Raw genomic sequence first — 24,634 nt, 5'->3', positions numbered from 1 at the left:
TCGGCTCACTTAATTTATTTTATTTCTTTAATTTTCGCAAACTCGCGTCGTCATGACTGGCAGAGGAGGCGGTGCTGCTCGCAAGACACTGCTTGCGCCCATCCACTTTATTTTCAAACTCCTCCAGCAACGCTCAACAGTCTGCATCTGGTTATATGAACAGCTCGCATTCCGTATAGAGGGGAAGATCAGGGTATGGGAGCTCCTGTTTCTGCGCAATGGCGATCGCTGACCGAATTGCTAGGGGTTCGACGAGTTCATGAATCTGGTAGTCGATGACGCCGTGGAGGTTAGGCTGGCCACAAAAACTGACGAGGAAAAGAGACGACCATTAGGTATGTGGAAGCTGCCCAGAATCTATCATTCGCGACTTCCAAAGCTGATAAGTTGCTTCGAATACAGGTCAAATACTGCTCAAGGGCGACAATGTCTCCCTCATCCAAGCTGTCCAGTGATCGCGAGTCACGCCTCGTCTCCTATCTAATACGTCGTTAATTCCAACAAAAAAGTTCTTCGCCGTTTCCTGTTCTACGGAGATCTTTAAGACTACTATCTACGCTGTGTCACTGGAGAATATGGATGGAATAGATATATCTGCGGACATCTGAAACTGTTTTTGGACTTTCCGATTATTGTTGGCGCACGAGACACTGGTCATCGCCAACTATCACGACATCTACCAGCCAGTCATGATTTGTAACGGGTACTTCTTCGGGTGGGGAAAGCGTTTGCTCCTTGAGAGAGAGGGCGACTGTGATTTAGTCAGGAAATTTATTTCTCTCCTACATTTCGGATAGGGTTTTGTCTCACCGAGTAAAGGCATTTTTCTCGTTTCTGCTCCTTTTTCAGCCTCCCATCTCAAATACCTTGTCAGAAAGCTGTCATAGTATCCTTTCCCATGACCAAGTCTATTAAATCCGGTATCGAAGGCCATTCCAGGCATCACAATCAAGTCTAGCCCGGATGAGTTAGTTGTAGTCTCCTTCGCTATCGTCGCGGCTAGTCCAGTCCCGCCAAAGCAGTTCTTCTTGCTCTGCGCCTGTGCTTCCGTCAGGGACGGAATTCCCCATTTGTCACGCTCTAGGGAAGTGAACTCTTCCATTGAGTCTAACGCAAGCATATCCATGACTGATGTCTTCTGCTGCGTGGTCGTGGTTTCAATGCTATGGATGTAAGGCACGAAGACCTCCTTGTGGCTTTTCAAGGCATCTTCCACTATTGCTGTTGTCGATAGCTCGCCTGTCGGCATGGACAGGTAGACGCCTATTCTTTGGGCTCTCTGATATTCGGGAAGAGCGAAAAGTCTACTCGCAACCGCTCTAGCTATACATAATTAGCAACTGCCGCCATTTCAGCCAGAGAATAATGGTGCCAACATTGGTTGCCGATAGAGTCAGCGGAGATTCCCCGGAGGACGTCCCGCATTCTTTTGCGGAGATCCTTTTTGGCTGTCTGTATTCCCGCCATCATTTCCAATGGTTAGAAAAGATGGGAGAGCAAAAAGACGCGGAGATAATATTTAGTAAAACACGGAGCAGACGAGATTATTCGAGTGGTTCCTAGGGAATTAAGAAGTTGGAGGTCCATTGAGGAAGCTCAGAGTTACTCGGGCATATCACAGTGGAGGCTTGGCGTCGGCATTGCATTCATCATTGTTTTGGTTGCATGGCTGGATCGACAGGGCCGCGAGCTCCCTTCGAAAGGGCAACGTGGATTGCGCCCTTGAGTGAGAAACCCTTTTTCTCACTTCCACTTGCTTCGTCTTGTCTCCCCTCCCAACCTGTTCGACAACTTCACGCAACAATGCTTGTGGTTTACTTGCTTGCGAGCCTTCTGGCAGGCGTTGCTAGTGCCGGCAAGGCTGCCGATCTTGTCGGGACTTGGACCACCAAGTCTCGCAAAGTCGTTACAGGGCCAGTATGTTTTGGCCAACTGCCAGTGCCTTACGGATGATGCTGATGCTGTCTTTTCGATAGGGGTTCTACGACCCAGTCAATGATAAATTAATCGAGCCGGATCTTACGGGCATCTCGTTCTCATTCACGGACGAAGGCCATTATGAACAAGCGTTCTACCGCGCTATTTCCAACCGTAAGTATATATTTTCTGGAAACCAATGGCCACATGCTGATGACAACCCCAATTTACAGCACAGGACCCGTCATGCCCGAAGGGTATTATGCAGTGGCAGCATGGTACATACACTATGGAGGCGGATAGTTCGCTGCATTTGACTCCGATAGCTGTGGACGGTCGCCAGCTGCTATCAGATCCGTGTAAAGAAGAGATCGGGATATATACCAGGTACAACCAAACAGAGCTGTACAAGGTACATTTGCCCCCTTTATACGACCGCAGGGCTGTCGTTAACATTGCTAGTCTTTCACCGTGGGCACCGATCCATATCATAAAAGTACGCGGCTCGACCTCTACCAGTTCGATGGCGCGCCCATGCCGCCGATGTATCTTGTCTACAGGCCACCCGAGATGCTGCCCACAAAGCCGCTGAGCGACATAACGTCCAAAAACAAGAAACGTCATCTCAGTGGAGATCCTAGTAAAAGCGTCGGTTTGGGAGGCCTTGTTAGCAAAGACAGTCTTCTTGATCCGGACCGCTGGTTGTGGCTGGGTGTGGTTATGAGCGCTGTTGGCGGCCTCACACTGTTCTTCTCGTAGATTCAACGGCCCTCGACGCTTAATTGAAGAACTTGATCTGGTGTATGGTGTTTGTTCTCCGGGGCCATTAACTGTTCTGCCTGTAGGATACGTCTTCGGCATCCTATTATGCCTTGTAATATATTCAATTATTAATGTCTCTGAAATCGGAGCGCGATGTTTGCGGCGGAAGCCGTTCGATCAGATCGCGATGAGAGAAGTTTCGTATAGATCGTATAATGATACAAGGTTAATATACAATTGAGGTCCACCCCAGAAAATACATTCAATCAAGCCGCAGAAACAGCCTCCTTTGCGATTTTCGCAACCTCGGCTCTCTCAGCAGGCTTGCCATCCAGGGCACCCCCGGGCGTAAAGAGGGTTTTGAGGACCGTACCAATCTCCAGCTTCTTGCCACTCTCCTTCAGCTTTGTTACCTCGCCCGCGACAATCTGCTTGATCTCGTCGACACTCATTGTTTGCACTTGACTTCCATACTCCTCAAGGATCGCCTGAGCCTTATCCTCTTTCTCCTTGAGATCCGGTCGCTCGGCGCTGAGGAATTGCTGAGCCGAGTCTTTGGAGGCAGAGACGCGCTTCCGGATCAATGCCAGTAATTGCAGGTCTGTCTGAATGGGAGACGAGGTTTTTTGCGAGTTGTTGGTCTCGGAGATCAGTGCTCGGAGGACGCTCAGTCTGGCAGTAACAGTCGGTCAGCATAGAGGTTTTGAATGGAATTGACTGGGATCGTTAATGCAGGGGAATAAACATACCTATCCGTATCCTTTGACCGCATCGCAGTCTTCAAATCAGTTCTCAATGTAGTCATCAATGGCGGCAGCGATGGGCTGGCTGTCGAGTTCCATCGCGCTTGGTAGAGACCCAGGCGGGTTGTTTGTCGCAAAACTCGGAGCATCACTGCTATTTAATGAGTATAAGCAAAAGCAAAAGAGATACAGCGCAATCGAACAGCCCAGAGTTGCTACAGTGATCAGTGAAAAGTGTAGTAGTGAGTCGTGTTTGTGAGGCAGAATCTCTGGAGGCGGCGAGCTTGGGTGCACGGACCCGATCCATGATTTTGATTATTGCTTCTGTTTCTTTGAATGCTCCCCAAGCTTGCCGTCTTCGACCTCCAGGACAACACACCACCCGAGGAACATAACACCTCGTCAATTCATGTTTCTTCTCCTCGAGTCTCGGCCTTCCGATCTCCTCTCCTCCCCCGGCCCTACTTTTTCTTCCGAAATTGCTTCACTTCCCCGGCCCTTGCGCTGAAACCAACCTCGTCCACGCCGGGGAGCGCGATCACCTCAACGGCTCGAACGGTTTCGAAGCTGCACCATGTCCTACCCTGTTCTCCCACCAGTGACACCTCAGAAGCCTCTTCCTGGTGCTTTCTTCCAGACACCGGCGCCCGGCAATGCGCTGAATCCTCCGCAACCCACACCTCCCCAGCCGACCGCACAGCCCGCAAATGCGGCGGCGCAACCTGTGCTTCCCAGGTTCCCTCCGGCCTTGAAACCGGCACCGCAGAATCTGAATACGGAGGAACGTGCGGCGCGGACAGTCAATGATACCCTCACACAGGAAGCTCGCTATCCCGACCTTGATAGCTACTTGTCTCGTAAGTGAACTTGAGAAATTACGCCTCTTACTACAGACTGACAGTTCGATCGTAGAGGGCTTTTCATCGGACTATGACATCCCCGTGTCGCCAACATGGGCGCCGTTTCAGAAAGTCAAGATGTACAACATCCCCGACCAAATATTCGACCAGTATAACCTAGCGCAGGTATCTACCACCATGGGTTTGTTGGCGGAGCTGAATCACGCGTGGGTAGCCATCGACAACGCGCTGTACCTCTGGGATTATACACACACCAACCCTCAACTCGTCGGATTCGAAGATCAACCCAACAGCATCAATGCGGTCAAGCTAGCCAAACCACGCCCCGGGGTTTTCCTCCCTAGCATTACCCATTTGCTCGTCATATCGACAACGGCGGAGGTGATACTGCTAGGCATGAAATGTGAGCCGACACCCGGAGGTGGTCGACAAGTGACTTTATACCAGACGGGGATGTCGGCATCTATTCGTGGATTGGATATCAGCATTTTGGCTTCCTCGGACGCGACTGGCCGTATATTTTTCGCCGGTACTTCCGATAATGACGTTTATGAACTTACATACCAACAAGAAGAAAAATGGTTCCAAGGTCGATGCGCCAAGGTGAACCACACAGGCTCTCGCATCGCTACATTTGCGCCTTCTCTAACCTTTACGCAACGGCCATCGGAACATGTCGAGCAAATGGTAGTTGATGATTCTAGGCGGCTTTTGTACACACTGTCATCATCATCTACCATTAGGGTGTTTCACTTGAAAGTAGATGGGTCCGTTTCTCTCGCAATTACGAAACCAGCCCATGATATCTATGCCAATATCGGCCACATCATCGCCTCTAACCAAGCGCTGAACTCCAAGGTTAAAATTGTGTCAATCAGCCCGATTCCGGCAGCCGAGGCGTCAAGGTATCATTTGATAGCGACTACCGCTACAGGTTACCGCATTTACTTGAGTGCCACTGGATCCTATAGCTGGTCTCCTGCGCCGAATGGCGCAAATGCCCCAACAAGCATGCAGGCTCATTATGTCAAAACGCCGCCCTTTGACAACCCACCTCCTGTATACCAAGGTCAATCGCGTTTCCAGCCCTCAATGGCGGCGTCTAAAGTCCCCATCCACACACTCGATCCAACGAGGTCATCAGCACGATTCCCCCCGGGTTATTTTTTCTGTTTCACTTGCCAGGACATGACACAAAAATCAGATACATTGTTTATATCTGCTCCGGACTCCGGACGCGTGGCCCGTTCGCAGGAGAGTGTCATCCCCGGAAAAGCCGCGGAAACCGGTATATGGCTCTCGTTGGGAAGCAGAGCGGAAGATATCGGACTCAGCTCTCCAACCACGCCAGCTTCGGCAAGTCCTAGTGGCTTTGGCAACGAACTCGCCGTTCAATTTGAAAACCCGTCCGCGGAGGTTGCCATTCTGACAAACACCGGCATTCATGTGTTCCGGAGGAGACGACTCGTTGACATCTTCGCCGCTTTGGTGCGTAACGGGGGTAGTGGCGGCGACGAGGGTCTCGAGGGCGAAATCAAGAACTTTATTCGTACTTATGGGCGCAGCGAGACACTCGCGACTGCCCTTGCAGTTTCATGTGGCCAGGGTGTAGAGGTCTCTACAGATTCACGACTTACCCAAATCAACGACCCGGATGTCCTCGAATTCGCCCGTAAGGTATTCATAGAATATGGCGGCCGACCAACGCTGAACGAAAATGCTGTCGCCGATAATTCTACTCCCGCCATTGACACAGTCGTTCCATCACCACGACACGCAGGAATCGCTCTATACATCTCAAGATTACTCCGGTCGATATGGCGGAAGGAAGTTGCTGTAGTCGCTGGCGCCCCCGGTGGACCGCAAACGATTTCTTCTACCATTCCAACTCCCAAGTTGCTAGACATTCAGAGGGATTTATCTGCTTTACAAGAGTTCTTCAAGACAAACAGGAGTTTTATTGAAGGACTAAGCGGGCCCGAAGCTCTTGCGCGCGTATCAACAAAGCAGGAAGAAATCGAACTTCAAGCAGAGCATCGGGCGCTTCACTCGCTCGTACAGCTGGTATCTCACACTATCGAAGGGATTTCATTTGTGTCCGTTTTGTTTGACGAGAAGGTCGAAGAAATCGTCGCGCTACTACCTGATGAATCGAAACAACGGTTCTTGAAACTGACGTTCGAGGAGCTTTTCAGCACTACCAAGGGTCATGATGTTGCCAAAGAGCTGGTTAAGGGAATTGTCAACAGAAACATCGCCAAGGGAGCTAATGTCGAGACTGTAGCAGATGCTCTGCGTCGGCGATGTGGCAGTTTCTGTAGCTCTGAGGATGTTGTTATCTTCAAGGCCCAAGAACTGCTCAAGCGCGCTACCGAGGCTGGCTTCAACTCGGAGCTCGGTCGTAATTTGCTGAACGAGAGCTTGCATCTGTTCCAGCAGGTGTCAGAGAACCTACCCATGGATTATTTGGTACCCGCAGTAGAGAGTTACATAGTAAATCAATTCTTCGCAGGTACGTTTCCCATCCCATAATGGGCAATTCCCCGCTAACCTTCATAGGTGCTATCCAGCTCGCTTTGAATGTTGCTGGTCGATCAGACAAGGCGAACATGGCTTTGTCGTGGATGATGGACGGTCAACCGCAACCGGTAAGACGTCCCAGCTCAGGTATGCCGTATAATGCTAATGTGGATATTGTTTAGGACCCTCGAAAGGACTACTACCTATTCAGAACGCAATGTTACGATCTCGTGTTCAAAGTCATCCTCGCTGTTGACAACCTTGCCCTTCAAGATCCTGGCGTCGTTGACGGGCAATTAACACTGGTCGCGAAGCGCAAGAATGAGGCCTATGGAATCATTTCAGAGTCTAAAGACGAAGTGTTTTTGACGAGCTTGTATGATTGGTATCTGGGGCAGGGTTGGAGTGACCGGCTGTTGAGATCGGACTCTCCTTTCGTCGTCGAGTACCTGAAGCGGAAGTCGAACGATGACCTTGCACACGCCGATCTCCTGTGGCGGTACTACACCCAGTCTGAACGCTTTTACGAGGCCGCTAGAGTCCAGTTAGAGCTGGCCAATAGCTCTTTTGTCCTCCCTCTCAGCCGAAGAATTGAGTATCTCGGCCAAGCACGGGCCAACGCTTCAACTTTCACACAAGATGTGGGACGACAGGCACGACAGCGATTGTTACAGGAAGTGTCCAATCTCATCGATGTGGCGAATATCCAGGATGACCTTCTACAACGGTTGAAGGACGATACACGCCTCGCGCCCGAGCAGAGGGCCAAGGTCCTCGAGGACGTGGACGGATCCATCCTTGAGGTCTCTTATGTATGTACCCCATCTCCACCCCCACGCCCCCATGCCCCCATGCCCCCATGCCCTTATCCCACGCGCATTACTAACAAGCTCAGATGTTCAACCAATACGCCGATAGCGCAAGCTACTACGACATCTGTCTGCAAATCTTCCACATCGCGGACCACCGCAACCCCGCCGACATCCGTTCCACATGGCAACATCTGCTCCAGGATCTGCACGATGAAACGGTCGCACGCGGCTCCCCACAGCCCTATGAGGCTGTTGTTGACAAGATCCGCTCCCTAGGGTCCCGCCTCCGAATGTCCGAAACCATATTCCCCATCCCCACTCTCCTCCCCATGCTTGAACGCTACGCCCTGGAACACCAGCGCAACGTCGGTCCCCCAACATGGGTCGTCGACACTTTCTTCGACCTTGGCGTCGCCCATGAGACTATTTACTCCGTCCTTGAATCAATGTACTACACCGACGAGGCGCCCTTCCACGGCGCAAACCGCAAGATCATCGCCCGTGATCTTCTTTACACTATTGAACACTGGTTCCATGACACCGTACGGCTTGGCGGCATTGTCTTCGGAAGCGACATTATTGCCGAGCGCGTCGTGGAGATGCTTATCCTCATCCAACAGGGCGGTATCAGCCCTGACCAGATGGCTGTCGCCCATGAGCTTCGCGCTAGGATCCAAAATATTTTGAGTTAGGTTAGGTTAGGTCGGGGGCTTATAGAGTAGTTTCAGTTAGCTTAGTTTTTACTTACTTGTCTTGGTTGAATCAAACGATGGTAATGGACCCCTTTTTCAAGCTTTATCCAGGTTATATTCGCAATTGCGGCTTTTTTTCCTTTTATCGTTCTTTTCCTTTTCAACTCTATGAAGCTGTTGTCATCCGTCAATCTTATCCTGTCTGATACTTCACTTCGTCCCATTTTCAATCCTTTTTTATTTTTGCGATCTATACCAGGCTGTGTAGCTAGGATGCGCGCAGGTTGTATGCTTTGTATACGACAAATGGACATACATTCCGATTTCCCTACTTACCTACTTTTGCTTCCCATCACATTGGCCGCCTCCAAGAGATTTAGGGTTTCCAATACGGGATGTCGCGGAGAATCTACATGTTAGAAGATAAGAACACCACGGAAACAGAAGGAGAAAAAGAAGCTGCTCATCAAATAACCTTTCTATTAAGATCATTAGGACAGTAACTAGGTAAGCCCGAGATAAATTGACGCGGTGCTGTGAAACCGAACTAAACAACAGAAACCAACAAAAGCAGGCAAAGTAATTCAAAATAGTCTATTAGGGTGGCGGGGTTCATAAAGCCTTTTTGGGGCGGCAAGCGAAATCAGCAAGTGGAAGCGGGAAGATGGAGCAGAAGAGGGCAAAACAGAAAGCAAGCCGCCCCCGAAGAGATAACAACGAGAAAGCAAATAAACAGAAAAGCAGCGGGTCGGGTTAATTCATCAAAACCGTCTATCAGCAACCGGACCGAGGTATCAGGGAAAACATTGGAAGATAAGCAGGATGGAACAAAGCGCGCACATGCGGGACCAGCGGCATGCAGCGAATTGAGTAATTTGACCGAAGGCGCGCAGGAGTAGTTAAGAGCGATAGGTGACAGTTGGATGTCGAGGTATTTTGCCATAAAAAGATTCGGAGAAAAAACCAGCGATGATGCAAAATTAAGGGCGCCTTTTTTCCCGAGTAAGACGTGCTGAAATCGATTATTCAAATTGGTCGTAAACGGGGATCGGCTTTTCGCCCAAGGCACAGAGACGGAAGATATGGCGGAGTTTAGCACCGTAATCGTCATCAATGTAGTCAACAATAGCCGAATCTAGAGAGTTGGAAGGATTTAGTTAGTGCCTAGTTCCACCGCGCTTCAAGCTAATGCATGAAAAGATAATAGAAAAAAAAAGAAAAAAGAAAAGAAAAATCGGATAAGGGAAAATTCCAAATCACTTACGAATGGTGCTCCTGTTGTCGAAAATGACGATAGTCTTGGGTTGCCATCGAACGCGAGCTTGGAAATCGTGTCCTGAAATAAAGTGTTGCATAAGAAAGTCGATCAGCCACCGCTGTTCTGCCTCTTTGAGGCCTGGGATCTTGGTGATAAATTCTCCGTTGAGGAAAAGGGTTTTCTGTCCAGTCACAGGGTGCACGCGCACCAATGGGTGGACGGTGTCGACAGCATCTTTGCGAACCAAACCACCAGTAAGACGAGTGTGGGTGATCATTTTCGAAGATGAGTGGACTGCCTGCAAAGTGTCCAGCCACGCGCAGAGAGTTGGGGATAAGCGCCTATTTACGGATGTCAGCTCTGCAAAAACGGTACCTTTGCCGGATAAATAAGAACTTTGGCTGAACTTACTTATAGGCCAGGTCGGTCGCAGCAAAAACAGTATCACCTCCGACTTCTGGTCCTTCCAAAAGTCCTAACATGACATACCCAGGCGGCTGCACTTCGTAGCTGACATCCTGGTGCCAGAGAGTGGTGGTTGTGCGCTGCTCCAGGAAACGAGAGATCTCTTCGCGATTCCCATCGCGGTGGATAATATGAAAGCCTGGGAACCCGCGAACGGTACCTGATACGGGCTGATAGTTTGGTTTGCCAAAGTGGCTCATAAATTCTGATTGTGCTGCGGGACCGGCATCAATGAGATCTTGGTTGGGGAAGGCAACAACCCTGCGCTCGGCGACAAGCAGCGCGAGTTCGTCCTTAGCTGCCGTGGAGAGTTCGCTCAATTGCACGCCTTCAAGGATGGTTCCAATCTGAGGCTGGATTTCTGTGACCTTGACATCGGGAGTCAAAAGAGAGGGCTTGGATTTATCCTTAACTCGCAATGCAGGATCCTCATAGTCGAAATTAGGGAGCGGATCGAACCACATCTTGTCCCATGTAGGGAGGTATTCAGGATAGCTGGTTCGTAGATGGTTTTCCTTTGTGACATCCACATATGGGATGTTGATGTCGTAACTGATTGGCTCCTGGTCTTTATGGGATGTGACCGGCTGAGCCTGCTTAGGCCTTATAACCGGGGCGGAGGAAGGCATTGCGCTTGGAGGAAGGTATTATTGAGTGAGGTGTGTGTAGTTAAAAAGGGGTTTGTTGCCCTCTCGTTATGTGAAGGGACCGAAAAGCGAAGGATACAGGAAGAAGTTACTCCAAGAAAGACTTCTTTGGTGACGCGAGGAAGTATAGATGCTTCACAGTAGAAGGAGGGGAAGCAAAGATTAATAGAACTTGAACCACTTCCAAGAATTGAGAAAAATAGGATTGAGCAGATGGTGGCGGAGGGAGGATATCAATAAATATTTCTAAATTATCGGGTCACAACCTCGTCATCGTCATCAGGATAAAGCAGCAGCTCCTTCTCAAGGAGGAAATATAGCTAAGTGGAGGATGGTCTGATAATAGTTGCAGCGCCATCATCGCATCCACCGGACGGTTTCGCTTAGACTACTGTCATTTCCGGGCCGGTCATCTTGCGATGGGGATGCGCAGATGACGGACAAAAGAGCTGGTTTCCACGATGCCATGGCGAGCAGGGGTGCTATCGGTGGCCGGACAGAGGACATACACGCTTGAACGAAGATCGTAAAGGGGGGACGGGAGGGGCAACGGCAGGACAATGGGCCACTCAGATTGAAGGATGAGACGTCGAAGAAGGGGAAAATCTGCCAAAAGGAACACGACGGGGAGGCGAAAGGGAGGAACTCTGGATGAAAGGAGCTGGAAGCACCCATACGGAGTTGAGCCCGCGATTGTCACAAGTATCCAGAAGAGAGGCGGTCAAAGAGGAAAGCCCTCGACGGCACATCATCGGCACATACGGAGTAGCTCCTGCAATCTGCAACGAACAGTTGTCCCAAACTACCTCATGGACGTGATTATCGGGATGATTGGATCTTGATGTGACGATGGGACGCGACTAAGCACCTTCAACTCCCTGCGCCCGGGCTGTTCCGGGGGACTGGCTCTTCAGCGTTCATCGCCTCAATAGTCAATAATTCTGGAATAGTTTCACCGCTCAACCCTGGTGCAATTTGGGCGACCGATAAGAAAGCCGAGAAGCCGCAGAAGGATGAAAAGTGGGACGGACCATGGAACGAGCATGCACGTTGGCCCAATATCACTTAGCCTTTGAGCCTGTTTCCAGCACTACGAAGCGGGCTGGTTCTGGATCGATGAACAAATCCTCTGCAGTAATTAGCTGCCCGAGATTTGTGAATGTCGGTACAGCTTGCTGTAGCTCTGCTATCTTGCATTAGTTAGCCCTTGCATGGCTTGGGAGAAGATGGTAAAATCCCGAGCAAGGCTTGCCCTGTGCCTTCGTGGGCTCTACCATGAATGTAAAATCAGGTCCCACATATGTAGCACAGCCATTGCATCATTTCCCGTATTACCTATCTGATTCAGTGTCACAACGATGCTGCAGCGAAATTTGTAGTGCAGCTGGTGCTTGCTTCGGCGGGTGGATCTTCAATATTTTCTTTTTCCTGATTGATAAGGCGAACGCAGGCGGCCCCTCCGGAACTATTCCGTGCCACGTTAGTAGTGGGGAGGGGAATCAGGTCTATAGCTTTTCTATTACTTCATTGATTGGGCGACATCGGGGAGATGAGCTCGTCGTTTTTGATTCGGATAGTTCTTCCTAGCGAACAAGGGGCCCCGGCGGAAATAAAGGAGTTTTCCCCAAAAAGCTAGACGACGCCATGATAAAACGGACAGTTTTCACATTGTGATAGGCGAGTTTCACCAGGACGAGGGAAGAGTGAAAATCAAAGGTTGCACCTTGGTTTGCTTAGCCGACATTGCGAGTGGTTCCTCGGAGGGGTGTGCTATCAGGATCCCTGTCGATGGCAGGCTTGAATGTTTGATATCATTCGTTTTTGATGGATGCGACAAGGGTAAAAGAAACAGAACATGTTGATGCGCCTGTTTCAAGCCAAGCGTCCCGTAACTCCATCTCATTTCGGGAATGCGGTCCAATGCCCGTGGTTTACCTTGGGGTCCCCACACGGTAGATGATTCCTGGGCTGGGCCTCTGGAGAGTCAGAAAAGTCGTTAGTTATGCATCGCAATCGGCCCCAGAATAGCGGCGAAGGTGTCTGGAATTTTCCCTTGTCCCCCGTTCCCAGACCCATCGAAGTCTAACTGAATAACACAAGAAAAAGTTTGTTACGATAAGGCGCAATAATATACCGAAAATAGCCAATTTTCACATGCATGATACTGTTTGGAATTTAAATCAATTGCTGGCATGTCGGTTTCACAGTCCGACTGGAGGTGGCATCTCAGTTGAGACTGTAGGATGAAATCAGTTGTGCATGCAACATATTGCCTAAATTCTGTATCGATTGACGATATCAACTCGTGCTACACCGGAGAGTCCAACGTGGAGCTCAACCAGGCAGTCGAAGACGATATCGGCTGCTCCTTGAACCAGGATGGGAACTAGTTGATCGGGCTGCTGTCCAGTTACCAAAGGGCGCGCCGAAGGATCCATCATCATTGACGGAGAAATCATAAGGTTGACGCCAATTAAGTAAGAAGTGGCAACTTTGAGACACAATTATTCGTAAACGGCCACGCCAGTAGGAATCCCGGTGGCCCAGAATCCGCATCAATCCTCTTACCTCTACCATGATAGATTCCCGACTAAACGTCCCTTCAAGGTACCTTTCGGGTTCTGGAGACGGGCCCACCTGGATTTGATGTTACGTTCGAGAACAACTGCATCATTGGACACCAAGTCCATCATTCTGGCACTAAACGTAAAGTTCCCGTGGCTTGCCCCAACGAAACCCAAAGCGGGCCGAGTTCCAATTTCGAAGAGCAGTTAGTGCGAGGCCCGATGGACCATAAACTTCAGATTCGAGCGCAACTGCTGGATCGGGTAAACTAGCTGCATCCCGCATGCAGCGACCATGCGTCGTCTAGTCGATTTTGAGCAGACATTGGAGAGCATCCTTTGCACCACCGAGGCAGCAAGGTGACCCATCCCTGCAGTGTTCTGACTTCTGACGGGAAGACTCAGCCAGGCCGATTGTCGGGACAAGCTGCAAGATCAGCACGTACTTTCAGAAAAGGTCGAGTCGACATTTGGTTGATTCTTCGTGAGTACCTTCGAAGGTTGGCCTCCCCGTCATCCTGGGCCGCGACGGGTCATTGCACAAGCCATAGCCGGAGAGGAACTCGGCACCTGAGTGGAAGAGCACAGAGTTGCGGTGAGACGCCTTCTTCGATGGGGTATATCCCTCACTCGGTGTAGAGTCATGGACGAGGCCGATCGTGTCTCGAATAGTTCACCTTAGGTCATAGATTTCATAGATTCGATCACTGAGGCCGGGCCAGGACAGCTCCTATGACGGAAATCCATGTCAGAATATACTACAAGCCCGAGGGCGGGCGAAAAAGCAAAGTGAAGGCTCTCAGTGTTAGGCCGCACACTAAACTTTACCTGCCGCAGCGAACAGATTGCGTACATTCCGTACGATCCACGCAGCTAAGGATAAGCTATGTTTAGGGAGCCCGAAGGCGTGCGTTCGAAAAAGCAAATATGGGCCTATGGCCCAAGCCTGCCTTATCGCTGCCCGGGCTTCCACCGGCCTGGGTCTGGTGAACGGCGGGCCTTGAGGCGGTTCCTGAGCTCCAGGCTTGACTCTCTCGAGCTGACAAGGCGAGCGTTGCTTTTTCCACAGCCCGTCACATGACCACGCGCCTTCCGTCCCGGCACCCGTGATCCGGGTTTCGTTGGTTTTGTTGTTTTCCCACTTATCATCATCTCCAACTTCCTGCATATCGCTGCTCTGTTCGGGTTTCGGGCGTGTCACCAGCCTGTCAACCAGCCATGTCCTCCCTCTGGAGCCGGAAACGCGACCTAACCTACTTCGGGTTCTTTGCAATCCACATTCCCATCATCTTCTGTGAGTTGTCCACCGTTAAGCCCAGGTCTCCGCATGGATTCCTCCAGTCTCCACGCATCAACAAGTTCACAGGTCACAGCCCATTCCTCGCTGCCGAGCACGGCATGTGGTATAGCTGATTGACCCAGCTTGTGGCCATCCAATTGAGGTGCAGCAAGCTGCAGACACCGATGTAGTCTACATACGGATTGACTGACGCCGGGTGGTATGACATCTTTTCGATAGTGGTTGATGCTGTCCCTGTCCTTCCAGGCCTGCTTGACAACGCCCTCTCACGCCAATTACGCGATTTCTACATCGCCACATACCGGGACAAGTTCTTCGAGGGCCCTGTTCCCGCATGGTTCACCTCCTATACATGGATGGAAATATTGTACCATGTCCCACTGAGTATCTGGGCCCTCGGCGCTCTCTTACGAGGTACGACCCACCTAATTCCCTAACGGACAACCCCCTCCCGAGCCCTCAGCAAGGAACTATGATGCGCTTGGGGGCTAGGCAGTAGGCTCCTAGTCTTGGATTCTAGTCCCGCGGTTTCAGCCTCGCATTTCCATCAAAGTTTTTTCCCGGTGGATCACAATTAACTCGACTTTGACAGATGATCCTTTGGTTCCCGTCCAGTTGCTCGTTTTTGGGTTCCAGTCGTTCCTCACATCCTGGACCTGTCTTTGCGAGGTCTGGGCATGGGAGGATCGCACCGTTGCTGAAAAGCAAAACCTCACCACGCTTTATGGCCCATATGTCGCCCTTGGTACGGATGACTCGGCCCCACTGTTGCCTCAGAGCTTGAGCTAATTTCTATTTCCACTCTAGGGGCGTTTATGACATTGGATATGTTCTGGCGGCTTCGGGCGAGGCTTCTAAACAAACCAAAACGAGAGTAATTATCTAGGCTCCTTATCTGAGAAGCCTGGGTATAGGCCGGCGGAATATAAGCAGAGGGTGTAAAAGCCGTTTGTACAGTGAAAATATTGATAGATCGTGTCGCTTCATAGCAGTCACTATGCTAATACAATTCATTTCTCGTTGCTCACTACAACATCACCATACAAAGGATCGGCGTTTACTACGTAACGGCGGAAGAATCTTTACCAGAAAGAGGAATCGCAAACAGATAATACATGATTATTACTTCATAAGCATTCATGGAAGTGACACCGCTAGCCCCGGACCGACAATCCTAGCCAAACCGGGGAAATGAAAGTAACTTTCGGACGATGTCTCGTTTACTTATCCTGTCTAGAGTACACCGTAACCCAGGGGCCTACATTATTCTCTAACGACGAATGTCTAATCCAAAGGTACTGGCGTTTGGCGGTGACTGCACCACAGTCACGCTGTCACGGATTGCATTAAAATAAGCATCGCCGGAATACGTCATTCCCTGGTCCCTCGGCGTTGATCCCTGAAAAATCTAGCGGGACTGAGTGGAATAAGTCACGGATCATATCAGGAATCCAATGGCCCCGTCTAGGTCACCGTTAGCTGCCTCCAGTGCTCGCGTGGCTTCCTCGCGTGTGAACCCAAGTTCCGTGATCTTCGCGATGGAGGCTTCGGGCCAGCGGGACGACTGTGTCTGTACGGGGGCTGGGCGGGACGATGAGGATGCCGTTGGGGCCGAGCTAGGACCTGCACCACTAGCGCTGGCGCTGGGTCCTTGGTTACCGGCTTGATGCGTCACTGCTCCTGTTCGAGCACCAATCTCGGCGCCGTCGGCTCCCTTGATGGTGGGCTCATCTTCGAACTCTTCCAAGAGGTGTTTGGGGATCTCTGCTTCTCCGAGGAATGGGACGGCTTGGTCCTGGATTACGAGCGCTCCTCTCCTTAGATCAATGCAGGCCTGGTGTCGTCTCAACATGTCTAGTCCGAGGAGAAGGTCGATGTGTTTTCCTTCCATGACGGTGAAAGAGCACGGTAGGAACATCTCGCCAATCTTGATCTGAGCCGAGTGTACTCGACCGAGGATATTCGCTGTTCCTACACCCTTTGCGATACCTCCATAGCGTGAGTCTACCAGGCGCATTATGTTGCATGCGGTCGCGCAATCCGGCGACATAATGGTGACCTGAGCGCCAGAATCGACGAACGCGTTGACTTTATGGCCATTGACTTCAACGGGAATATACAACATCGTCACGCGGCCAAATGCTGTGACACAAATTAGCGGTCTGTGCTCAAACTCATGCAGGGCGGTCATTCTTCAACCTACATTCAGGATGATGTTCCATGGCATTATGCAAGTTCTCCGTCACCGCATTTTGCCGAATAATCTCCTCGATTTCCTTCTGGTTGTCCGGGTTGAACGGATCGGCATTCAGCATCGCAATCCGAGCCTCTTTCTCTGCTTCTTTTTGGGATTCCTGCCGCTGCTGGTTGAGCAGGACTTCCCGGAAACGCTGAGGGTCATCAGAAACATCTGCCAACTCGGGATTTCGCTGTCGCACGGCGTCGCGCACACGGTCATCGCCTAGTATGTGTAATCGGATCATCTCGGGATCGGGGTTCGTTTGCTGCTGTCGTCGCTGAAGTTGCTGGGGAGGTGGCGCTTGGGTTGACGGACTACGTAGCGTGACGTGAACACCCAGCATGTCTCCCTCCCCGATGCCGATCTGTTCGAGGGTCTTGGAATCGTCACCGAGTAACTGGTTATTGTATACAAGTCTTTGGGATGAGGGCGGGATGGAAGTTTCACTTTGGACGATGCTTTTTAGGAGTTCGATTGTCATGTCGGGACCGACCACCAACGGGATGAGATCGAGCTCGGCCTGGTCCGGCCTTATCACGTTCACTGTAATACGCCTGTATTAAAGACTCCATTAGCCGTAGTCCGTCCGTGCGGGCTGTATTTCCATATTGCCAACTTACATGTTGGCTCTTGTGGTGCGGGGAAGGCGGAAGCGAAATGATGCGAGTGAGAGCTAAGGAATGAGACGGTCGGGGTCGTTTGCACAGTTAACTATTGTACACGAGATAGATGAGGCGACTAGAGAGTAAGGCGGAAAAAAAGTAGGACTGAACGAGGCTGATAGCAGTCTGATATGGTACAACGGATGCGAGGGAGTTGCTGGGTCACAACCCAAAGGTGAGGAAGGGGTTGGTGGGGCTCAAGATAGGAGGAACAGAATAGAAGACAGACGAGAAAGAAGGGATGAGAGTAAGATCGAGGGAGGTTAGAAGCAAAGAGAAGCGAGCAGGGTATCTGAAACGCGATGGGATGAGTAAGAGTGGAAGTTGCGGTTCCTGGTGCGGTGCAGGCAGCGGGCGGAGGAGAGAAAAGTCACCGCTCAGGCAGCCATTATCATGCGTCATCTATACAAGAGGCAATATTGCTGGCCAGGCACCGGACTATTTCCGAGTCTTCGACAAGCTTAAAATATGGCAATATTGCTTTTTTGATAAAGTATATTTAAGGTGTAATCCTATGCTTTCTTTGAAAGAGATATTTGACTTAGAGTTAAAAACCTTGACCAAAACTTTCCTATATATATATCTAGGCACCCACCATACAACTGCCGTCAGCCAGCAACAACCGTACTTTTGGGAGCCGGCTACACAACAGCACTGATAACCCAACCTGGATGGTTGAGGAGTTCTCTTTAAACTTCCATTTTTAGAGCCTGGTGTGTGCCAACCTCCAACCAAATCAGCTAGAAGAGGGGCTTCGATGGGGGAGACACACTAAACCTCGGGGTCAACAGAGGCGAGTACTCGTTTTGGTGCTATGCAGGAAGGAGCAGCCGTTGGGGTGCACATGCATATGCTAGCAGCATAACCTGGAGGGGGATTTGGGACTTTTGAGGAGGCTCCAAGAAGAGGACAAAGCACCCCATCTAACTGCACAAGGTCCATGCTCGGATTCTCCAACGACTTGGGCGAGTGCCCTGCCTATTTTTCTCCACGGATATATTTTCCTGACTTCACTCAGCTAGTGTCTGGGCGGTGGCCTGTTGGAATCTAGACTACCTAGCCGGTCATTTAGGGCGAATCTCAATAACGCAATAACGAACTGGGGGAGTTTCCATCTTGTCTAGCACTCGCAGCAGCCTGGACAGGACGATCTGCAAGTGCGCCATTTGCTAGGCCCTACTAAGAAACGTGGGCCAAGTGAGATAGCGGACCCGATAGGTCCTCGACTCCTCATATTCGATCCGCAGAAGTGTGTCTGCCTTGACAGCGTCGATCTCGCTCTGCTGAGTGGGTCTTTTTCGCGGAAACTGCGCTTAGGAACCAGCATATTGAGGATCGTGTTCTCGGAAGACCCTTGGTGTTTGAGACGGCGTCGTGACCAAGCCTTCGCTGGCTCCAATTAGCAAATGCCGTGATGTGATTGAGGGGAGAGGTTTATGGACCTACCTACGTAGTGGAGGACCCCATATTGGTGCCAATCCGATGATCTGACTCTGATGCCATCACATGCAGCCCACTATTCCTTTCCGGTCTTGACTTGACAAAACTAAGCATGTGCTTTTGTATAACATCGAGCACACCATAACCCGCCGAAGTCATTGATTATGTACATTGAGAAGGAGCTGCGGTTCGTAGGCCGGCATGCGTCAGCTGTTGAAAGGCATTTGGGGGCCCGCGACTGGGAAAAGGTGATCGGGAATTTCTGTGGCAGGTTTAGTATAGACCCATGTTTCCATGCTGTCACCTTTGGCCTTCTTCTTATCAAGACTTTCCCTCGTTTTCTTTTATACCCAACGTGTTTGATCATACCCTCCTCGGTCGTGGCTGGAAGAGTTTCCTCGAGTGTCATGCTTGGTAGTTATGATGATCTGAGAACGACTGCTCGAGGGTAGCAGGGATCGATTCGGTCGAATACTGTTTGTGCTGGAGTTTTGAATCTTAACAAGCCTATGCTGTTGCTGTTTGACACCTTTGGAGCTGGACGTTGGTTCGGGACGCGGAAGATAAACGGATCCATCGACGAGAGGAATGATTAACTGAATAGAAACGAAAAGAATAAAAGACGGAATCAAGGTTTTGGACGCGACTTGATAGCGCGTTGTGTCCACAGACAGTCATCCCATAACAAGCATCGGTGCCGATCGAAAAAAGCAATATAGCGTGTCCGAAAGTCTGATTTGTTCAGACTGTTTCCAGCAAGTGAGAGGATGTCGGTTTTCTGTTTTGCTCTGCGCTCAGTAGTCGTCATCGTGGTTGTTGAGGTTGTTGTGATGACTGAAGGCGTCAACTGACAGAAATTGTTTCTAACTTCACTACTCCAGCGAATCCTTCTATCCACTCGCAACATCGCACGAACGTCTTGCAGCTTGGCTACCCACAGAATGATCAAGAATGTGTATCTTATTAGAGCCTCGGACTGACACCAGGAACATTTACAAATATATTCTGAATGAGTTTACTCTATGCGCCTCGCCGACGACACATCAGGCACCCCTTCACCCTCGACAATCTTTGCAGATAGAATCTCATCCACAGGTATTTCCGCCAGACGCTCGATAATGTGATGCAATGTTGGGAGGGCCTCCCAGTCTAGCCCATCAATCTCCAACGCAGCCTTGCTTGCCTTTCGGACCCGAGTTACCTTGGAGACAAGCACTTTAGACTCATCCGCATTAGGTACAAGCACAGGATATTCCACGTCCGGTTGTCCCTTGCAGTCTGCACCAACCTTGGGGATATAGCGGTGAAGCAGCAAGCCGCCATTAACACCACTATCCCCCGGCCCAGCATTCGCATTGGGGTCCTCGTCTTCTAGGCCTTCCCAGCGGAACCGGCCCCAAACCGCACCCTGCCAGCTAGCCTGCAGGTAATATGACCCTTTACGCTCGTTTGCATCTAAAGCGGAATATAGCTTAGGCATTCCGAGCTCTTCACGGCCGCTTACTATTGGGTCTGTGAGGCTCTCGAAGAGAATGGGTAGGTAGGTTCCTGTCACGGTCTCGCCGTTGGCCTTTTTATACTGCACCCCATCGATGTATAGGCCGAGATGGCGGTAACCGCCGCCCCCAAGCCAGTCCATGCCGTTGAGAAGCGTCTGCGAGAATGTTGCAGTGGCTACTGTGCTCGGTGTACCGAAAGAGTATGAGTCGTTCGGGAGGAGGTTCTGAAGGAGCGTTCGACTCGTCTTGAATCGGATCGAGGTAGTCTGGAAGATGGACTTGTGTGATCGAGCAAGACGGCTGAGTCCTTCGAAATCCTGCCGTGGACCAGGCATGGGCCCGAACACAGTGGGCTGACGCCAGTACTTTTGTGGTCCTTTGCTCCAGAGGTGTTTCCGGAGGATCTGGGTGGAATAGTCGTATTCGTCATGGCCGTAGATGTACTCGGTCGTTGCTTTTTCTGGAAACAAGTTAGCTGAGTTGCTATAAGGTATGTTGTCTCATACCCTCGGCTGGTGGAAGAGGCCCGTTAGAGCTCTTCCGGGTCAATTGCTGGATGGTCGTTGCGCGGGTGCGGCGAGCTTTCTCATACAGCTTAAGTCGCTCGGGGATATCCTCCTGCCGAACATTCCCTGGAAGCATTACGCCTAGCGAAATGGCGTCTTCGATGGCCATAGCACCGCCTGACGCACGGTACGGCAAGAATGGATGCGCGGCATCGCCTAGAACAGCAAGCCGACCTTCAAACCAGGTGGGCAGATCGTCGGTGTCAAGCAAAGGCCACACATTCAAAGTGGTAGGGTCGGCCTTTGACAGAAGTTTCCGAACTTGGGGACTGAAGTCATTGTATACGTCAAGCAGAGACTCTTTGCTCGCTCTCTGATCCCATTCTGAGCCGTCGTGGATCTTGGACATGGAGTTGGGATGGATGCATACGAAGTTGAGCAGCTCATGGTTGGCGCAGGGATAGATGACCACGCGGCGCTCAGGGCTATCGAACATGTACCATGTACCGAGATCCTGTACCAAATCGCTCGTATCAGGATCATCTAGGACATCTTTGCGCGCAATGAGGAAACGGAAAGCGTTTTTGCCTGAGCTGAATGTTTTGATATTCTCCCCACCAGGTAGCTTTGCTTTCGCTGCGGAGTGTATGCCATCTGCACCGAGGACGAGGTCCCCAGTTACAACGTCGCCATTTTCCAGAGTGATGGTGGCGCTGTGAGGATCGATGTCGACGACTTTGTTAGAAGTATGGAGTCGAGCAGGAGTGCCAGGTCCTGGAGCCTGAGCAGCAGCCTTTAAACCCTCATGGAGATGGGCTCGGTGTACGAGCAACCAGCGCTGAAGAGATTAGTATGTGCATCAATGAAAGGTAGATTGAAAGGTAGAAAATATACCTGTCGCCAGAAACCCGCGGTTTTCTCGATATCCAGACTGAAAATTTCCGGACCATTTGGAGGGAAGACGCGCATCTATTCACATGAGTATGTTTCCTACCAACCAGGACATGCAATACGGACCTTCTTAGATTCAACTGCGCCGAGAGTCGTGGCATCGATTCCGAGTTTCAACAGAGCAGCATTTGCGTTGGGCGTTAAGTGGATGGCGGCTCCGATTTCGTTGGCGAACCGAGAGCGCTCAAAAAGCTGTTTCCTGTCATTACGACTATCAAGGGACGTGGAGGAATGTCCTTACCTCGACACGATGTCCTTGCTGCCTCAGAGCAATCGCCGCTGACAGACCACCGATACCAGCACCGGCAATAAGGATGCGAAGGCCCTGGCCCTCATCTGGATTGATACTGCCCATTTTGCGTTGACGGATGGACTGCTGCTGTACGGCGCAAGATGCTAGTGACACAAAAGCTCACGAACTTTTAATCCATCCTGGGAATAGAGCATACCAACACTCGCTTGTTAAAACGTCCATCACTGCCGGTTTTCCGACTAAGGCTATGGCCTCGGCGGGGAGGAGAGACATCGGGTGGCCCGAATCGGCTCCACGTCGGGATGTCTGGATGGCGCGACACACGCAGTGAGGGGATGACCCAGATATTTATCCCACTTGCCGTAAAACTTACGATCAGATCTCCTGATTTATTCAACAGAGAATTGCTTGATTGTTTGTTCTACCACCAAGTTCAACATGCCGAACCCCGTGCGCGAAGACATTACCACTAGGGACGAGACCTCGTTCGCCTACATTTTCGAGCAGAATGTAACAATCGCCCTGAAGGACAAGTCTGGTCTTGTTAGATGCAATGTATACCGACCAAAGGGAAGCGAGAAATCGCCTGTCCTGGTAACATATGGGCCTTACGGCAAGGATATCCCCTACGCCGACTTCCATCCAAAGTCCTTCAGCGAAGTTAACCCAGAACACCACTCCCCACACTCCGCTTGGGAAACGCCAGATCCTGCTTTCTGGACAGAGCATGGGTATGCTGTTGTACGGGCAGACGAGCGAGGCACAGGCCAGTCCCGCGGAAAGCTCGATACCATGTCGCGCGAAACCAGCGAGGCGTTTTTCGACGTTGTTGAATGGGCCGCGGAACAGCCGTGGTCATCCGGGAAAGTTGGTCTGCTTGGGATTAGCTACTACGCTGGGAGCCAGTGGCGTGTTGGTGCTAGACAGCCAAAAGGACTGGCTTGTATGATCCCCTGGGAGGGGATGTCGGATTACTACCGTGACCGATGTCGACATGGAGGGATCTTGTCGAATGCATTTATCAAGTTCTGGTGGGACCGCCAGGTTGTGAGTAACCAGTACGGACGACCTGGGCGATCTGCTCGCAACTGGGGGGTTGATACAATTGAGGGCGATTTGCCGGAGGAGGAGCTGGTTGCGAATCGACAGGACCAAACGATTGACAACGTGGAGAATAATTTCAGGGATGACCTTTACTACGCGAGCAAGGAGTACACCATGTCTGATATACAGGTAAACAGGACCAACCATCCCGGCTTCCTAGAGCTGTGCTGACGAGCGAGTAGGTCCCCCTACTGTCCGTAGCCAACTGGGGCGGCATTCTCTTGCATCTGCGAGGCAATGTCGAAGGCTACACGCAGGCAGGCAGCGAGCTCAAATACCTCCGCTTCATCACCGGCCGCCACGACCTACCTTTCTACTACAAGGAAGAAGTTGAAATACAGCGAAGCTTCCTGGATGCCTTCCTGAAGGGTGAGGACCGCGCCGGCTGGTCCACAGGCACAGCACCAAAAGTCGACCTCGTCCTCCGCAAAGGAGACGTAGGATTCAACAACGCCGAGTCGGAGAAAACATACCCGCGCCGCCAGGAGACTGAATGGCCAATCGCCCGCACGCAGTACACGCGGTACTACCTGACATCGCAAAAAGAGCTGGCCCTGACCCCGCCCAAAGAACGGTACACCAAACTCAGCTATCCTGCGCTGGGCACATTGGAAAGCCCATCGCTGATCCAGTTCACCACGCCCGCGTTTGAGACGGAAACTGAGATCACGGGCCATATTGTAGCCCACCTGAACGTTTCTGTGAGCCCATATTCTGGCGCCCCAACGCCCTCTGATATAGACCTCTTCTTAACGCTCCGGTATATTTCTCCCGAGGGCAAAGAGGTATTCTATACCGGCACAGCTGGTGACCCGGTTCCGCTGTGCAAGGGTTGGCTGCGAGTAAGCCTGCGCAAAGTGAGCGACCAGCATGCGCGGCACAGACCTTACCTCCCGCATCGGGACTATTACTCGACGGATGTGCTTCCCGTCATTCCGGGAGAGGTGTACCCAGTTGACGTGGAGGTGTGGCCGACAAATGTTGTTGTTGAGAAGGGGGGTAAGATTGTTCTCGAGGTGGCGTCGGGGGATACGCAGGGCAGTGGGATTTTCCTTCACAATTCGTCTACTGATAGGTATGTTACCGACACTTTCTGGATTACGGAAGAACCGTGACTGACAGGACTACTATCTAGATCTCCGGAGAAATTCCAGGGCCAGAATCACATCAATTTCGGCCATGGTGATAACTATGTTACACTGCCGATTATTCCGCCACAGTGAGCATAGCGTACAAGTATGGTAGTAGACAGAAAGGGCAGTAGATTGCAATTCAATTGAATAATAGACGGCCACCTCGGTAGTTAGTGTAATCTCCATTCGATCTCCATCTCCATCTCCAATGTTTCTTCTCTCCGATGTTTCGTCTCCGCTCCCGATGTGGACCCGAACAGTACGAGCTTGCTAGATATAAGAACAACCAAACAGCCTTAACCAGCCT

General features: G+C 51.0%; 10 protein-coding genes across 10 annotated transcripts; 5 read left to right on the top strand and 5 right to left on the bottom strand.

The window, feature by feature from the left end:
* Nucleotides 1-52: 52 nt before the first annotated feature.
* On the top strand, nucleotides 53-455 carry SME1 (small nuclear ribonucleoprotein E; the record flags this gene model as incomplete). The annotated part of the gene is made up of 3 exons (XM_041695058.1): nucleotides 53-193; nucleotides 245-335; nucleotides 403-455. The coding sequence occupies 3 exons, from the start codon at nucleotides 53-55 to the stop codon at nucleotides 453-455; spliced, it is 285 nt and encodes a 94-aa protein (XP_041560826.1).
* Nucleotides 456-629: 174 nt separating this feature from the next.
* On the bottom strand, nucleotides 630-1,470 carry APUU_70209S (5-formyltetrahydrofolate cyclo-ligase; the record flags this gene model as incomplete). Its single annotated transcript, XM_041695056.1, has 3 exons — nucleotides 630-751; nucleotides 811-1,323; nucleotides 1,377-1,470. 3 exons carry the CDS (start codon nucleotides 1,468-1,470, stop codon nucleotides 630-632), a joined length of 729 nt encoding a protein of 242 aa, XP_041560825.1.
* A 333-nt stretch (nucleotides 1,471-1,803) lies between these two features.
* Nucleotides 1,804-2,676, top strand: ROT1 (reversal of Tor2 lethality; the record flags this gene model as incomplete). Its single annotated transcript, XM_041695055.1, has 4 exons — nucleotides 1,804-1,917; nucleotides 1,977-2,091; nucleotides 2,151-2,329; nucleotides 2,380-2,676. The coding sequence occupies 4 exons, from the start codon at nucleotides 1,804-1,806 to the stop codon at nucleotides 2,674-2,676; spliced, it is 705 nt and encodes a 234-aa protein (XP_041560824.1).
* A 269-nt stretch (nucleotides 2,677-2,945) lies between these two features.
* APUU_70207S (uncharacterized protein) lies at nucleotides 2,946-3,571 on the bottom strand (the record flags this gene model as incomplete). Its single annotated transcript, XM_041695054.1, has 2 exons — nucleotides 2,946-3,351; nucleotides 3,429-3,571. 2 exons carry the CDS (start codon nucleotides 3,569-3,571, stop codon nucleotides 2,946-2,948), a joined length of 549 nt encoding a protein of 182 aa, XP_041560823.1.
* A 425-nt stretch (nucleotides 3,572-3,996) lies between these two features.
* Nucleotides 3,997-8,306, top strand: APUU_70206A (putative non-repetitive nucleoporin; the record flags this gene model as incomplete). Its single annotated transcript, XM_041695053.1, has 5 exons — nucleotides 3,997-4,279; nucleotides 4,335-6,794; nucleotides 6,842-6,930; nucleotides 6,985-7,614; nucleotides 7,698-8,306. The coding sequence occupies 5 exons, from the start codon at nucleotides 3,997-3,999 to the stop codon at nucleotides 8,304-8,306; spliced, it is 4,071 nt and encodes a 1,356-aa protein (XP_041560822.1).
* A 1,022-nt stretch (nucleotides 8,307-9,328) lies between these two features.
* Nucleotides 9,329-10,658, bottom strand: APUU_70205S (TauD/TfdA dioxygenase family protein; the record flags this gene model as incomplete). The annotated part of the gene is made up of 3 exons (XM_041695052.1): nucleotides 9,329-9,441; nucleotides 9,571-9,905; nucleotides 9,976-10,658. The coding sequence occupies 3 exons, from the start codon at nucleotides 10,656-10,658 to the stop codon at nucleotides 9,329-9,331; spliced, it is 1,131 nt and encodes a 376-aa protein (XP_041560821.1).
* A 3,800-nt stretch (nucleotides 10,659-14,458) lies between these two features.
* Nucleotides 14,459-15,418, top strand: APUU_70204A (EXPERA domain-containing protein; the record flags this gene model as incomplete). Its single annotated transcript, XM_041695051.1, has 4 exons — nucleotides 14,459-14,534; nucleotides 14,760-14,954; nucleotides 15,133-15,285; nucleotides 15,348-15,418. 4 exons carry the CDS (start codon nucleotides 14,459-14,461, stop codon nucleotides 15,416-15,418), a joined length of 495 nt encoding a protein of 164 aa, XP_041560820.1.
* A 560-nt stretch (nucleotides 15,419-15,978) lies between these two features.
* On the bottom strand, nucleotides 15,979-17,401 carry ddiA (putative DNA damage-inducible v-SNARE binding protein Ddi1; the record flags this gene model as incomplete). Its single annotated transcript, XM_041695050.1, has 3 exons — nucleotides 15,979-16,682; nucleotides 16,744-17,333; nucleotides 17,400-17,401. Coding segments are annotated over 3 exons (1,296 nt in total).
* A 2,495-nt stretch (nucleotides 17,402-19,896) lies between these two features.
* Nucleotides 19,897-22,192, bottom strand: APUU_70202S (putative salicylate hydroxylase; the record flags this gene model as incomplete). The annotated part of the gene is made up of 5 exons (XM_041695049.1): nucleotides 19,897-20,840; nucleotides 20,887-21,724; nucleotides 21,781-21,855; nucleotides 21,904-22,029; nucleotides 22,079-22,192. 5 exons carry the CDS (start codon nucleotides 22,190-22,192, stop codon nucleotides 19,897-19,899), a joined length of 2,097 nt encoding a protein of 698 aa, XP_041560818.1.
* A 336-nt stretch (nucleotides 22,193-22,528) lies between these two features.
* On the top strand, nucleotides 22,529-24,417 carry APUU_70201A (CocE/NonD family hydrolase; the record flags this gene model as incomplete). Its single annotated transcript, XM_041695048.1, has 3 exons — nucleotides 22,529-23,323; nucleotides 23,377-24,269; nucleotides 24,330-24,417. The coding sequence occupies 3 exons, from the start codon at nucleotides 22,529-22,531 to the stop codon at nucleotides 24,415-24,417; spliced, it is 1,776 nt and encodes a 591-aa protein (XP_041560817.1).
* Between the last annotated feature and the right edge of the window lie 217 nt (nucleotides 24,418-24,634).

Source organism: Aspergillus puulaauensis, chromosome 7, assembly GCF_016861865.1.
Source record: "Aspergillus puulaauensis MK2 DNA, chromosome 7, nearly complete sequence".
Classification (NCBI taxonomy): Eukaryota; Fungi; Ascomycota; class Eurotiomycetes; order Eurotiales; family Aspergillaceae; genus Aspergillus; species Aspergillus puulaauensis.
This window is presented reverse-complemented; position numbering and strand designations above follow the sequence as displayed.